The sequence below is a fragment of the Hibiscus syriacus genome, unplaced genomic scaffold, assembly GCF_006381635.1.
Source record: "Hibiscus syriacus cultivar Baekdansim isolate YM2019G1 unplaced genomic scaffold, ASM638163v2 tig00110596_pilon, whole genome shotgun sequence".
Classification (NCBI taxonomy): Eukaryota; Viridiplantae; Streptophyta; class Magnoliopsida; order Malvales; family Malvaceae; genus Hibiscus; species Hibiscus syriacus.
Window position 1 is genome coordinate 530,137 of NW_024062794.1, and position 2,067 is coordinate 532,203.

Below are 2,067 nucleotides of genomic sequence, written 5' to 3' on the forward strand. Positions count from 1 at the left end.
ATATCTATTATGATCGAGGTACCTAAATGATAACATTAAAAATGTTAAATACCTAAATTGATAATAATAAAAAACTAAACACATAAATAAGAAAAGAGTATGGTTTAGAGAATTTTTTTTATATTAAGTCATTAAATTATGATCCCTACATGGAAGCGAGAAAAAGAGATGTAAAGAAAGGGTATATAGGTAATTAGATATCACAAGCAGCATCAGCGCGAAACCCTAATTCTATGTAAACCAATTGTTTTTTTATCTATCAGGCCGCAGAAAGAAGAAACCTCTGCTGCCGCAATTAAAGAGAGAACCCCCCAAAAAATGGAGGCAGCAAGGGCAGTTAAGGACGTTTCCCCCCACGACTTCGTCAAGGCATACGCCGCCCATCTCAAGCGCTCCGGCAAGGTTCTTTTTTTTTTCTTTTTTGAACTCCTTTTCGCCTCAGTGATTATTAAAGTGTACTGTCTATTTGACTGTTGGAGATGCAATTAGGGTATTGGAATTCAACATTTATGTTTTCTTTTTGTTATTTTCATTACAAATAAAACATGGGTTTCCTTTTTTTTATCTGCTTAGATCGAGCTTCCTTCATGGACTGATATTGTCAAGACTGGAAAACTCAAGGAGCTTCCTCCCTATGACCCTGATTGGTACTTTATCAGAGCTGGTTAGTACATTTTATATAATAATAATAATAAAAAAAGCTTATGAATGATGCTTCATTGTAATACATCTTCATGTTCTAATGAGCGATACTTCCCTTGACTTTTGTAGCTTCCATGGCAAGAAAAATATACTTGAGAGGAGGTCTTGGTGTTGGTGCCTTTAGGAGGATTTACGGAGGCGCAAAGAGAAATGGAAGTCGCCCTCGCCATTTTTGCAAGAGCAGTGGATCTGTGGCTCGTCACATTCTTCAGCAATTGCAGAATGTTAACATCATTGATATTGATCCTAAAGGGTGAGTTTTTATTTAGTATGAATCTTTTTGTTTCTCAAACTCTGATTGCTACTCACTTTAGTGTTTTGTTGGTATTAAAAAAAATTCATATCCAACAATGAAACTAAATTAGAAAATTTTGGTTAATTTCATTAGCTCATAGACTTTAGGGGTGTGTTTAGCATTACTTGGCTGTTCGATTTCCGATAGCACTTTTTGATAGTAATGCTAACCAAAGGATTTTTTTCATCTGAAATTAATACCTTTAGAACCAATAAACAGGCTGTTCGGTACTTTTCCAGAAATCTTTTTTAACTAAATCATCAATGTGAAACTAACCTTTGAGGTTAAAAGCTGTTTTTCACAGCAAAAGGAATAACAAATGGGCATAATATTTGGGCTCTTGCTAAAATTATGGTTTGAAACCAAATAAAAGAAAAACTAAGAACATAGTATTTTTGGCTAGAAAGTTGACTTTTAGATAAAATGATTTCGTTATCCTCATATCTTTACATTTTCATTATTAAAAAAAAACATTTGTTTTGACATTTCTATACTTGACATGGCTTTTTTCACAGCAATGTCAAGCACTTGCATAAGTTTTTAAACCATATTATTTCACCACGCTTTCTCCAACCCAAGTTTTTTTTTTCTAAGAGCAGCCTACTGGTTCAACCAGCTTAATTTGTTGGATTAATTGAATAAGCCCAAGTGATTTAACATTAATTATTAAATATAGTAATTACTTTATATCAATTGGTTTGGCTGGATGAGATAATATTTGATAGATTCTAGGGGTTAAAGGTTTAAATTTTATCACAATTAGTGATATTATGCGTTGCTACTCGTCAACTTGTGTCATCTCATCTTCTTATGCTGTGCATCAGTGGTAGGAGAATCACATCAAACGGCCAACGGGATCTCGATCAAGTAGCTGGGAGGATAGCAGTTGCCATCTGAGTATTTCTTAGAGATGTTTTCCTCTTCCTGAAATTTAGTTGTTTTGTTTAGCAAATTTCTTTTTAGGTATACTAGTACCTGGTACTGAGACATGAATATTTTTATTTTTCGAGTTGTTGACTGTGTTATTATTCTTATGTCTGTCAATTTTGAATTCCCTTTGTTATCGCGGA

The 2,067-nt window shown here is 33.7% G+C and overlaps 1 protein-coding gene across 1 annotated transcript; it reads left to right on the forward strand.

Moving 5' to 3' along the window:
* The first annotated feature begins 267 nt into the window (after positions 1–267).
* On the forward strand, positions 268–2,067 carry LOC120133754 (40S ribosomal protein S19-3-like). Its single transcript, XM_039150277.1, has 4 exons — positions 268–402; positions 574–664; positions 772–955; positions 1,822–2,067. The coding sequence occupies exons 1-4, from the start codon at positions 319–321 to the stop codon at positions 1,892–1,894; spliced, it is 432 nt and encodes a 143-aa protein (XP_039006208.1). The 5' UTR covers positions 268–318; the 3' UTR covers positions 1,895–2,067.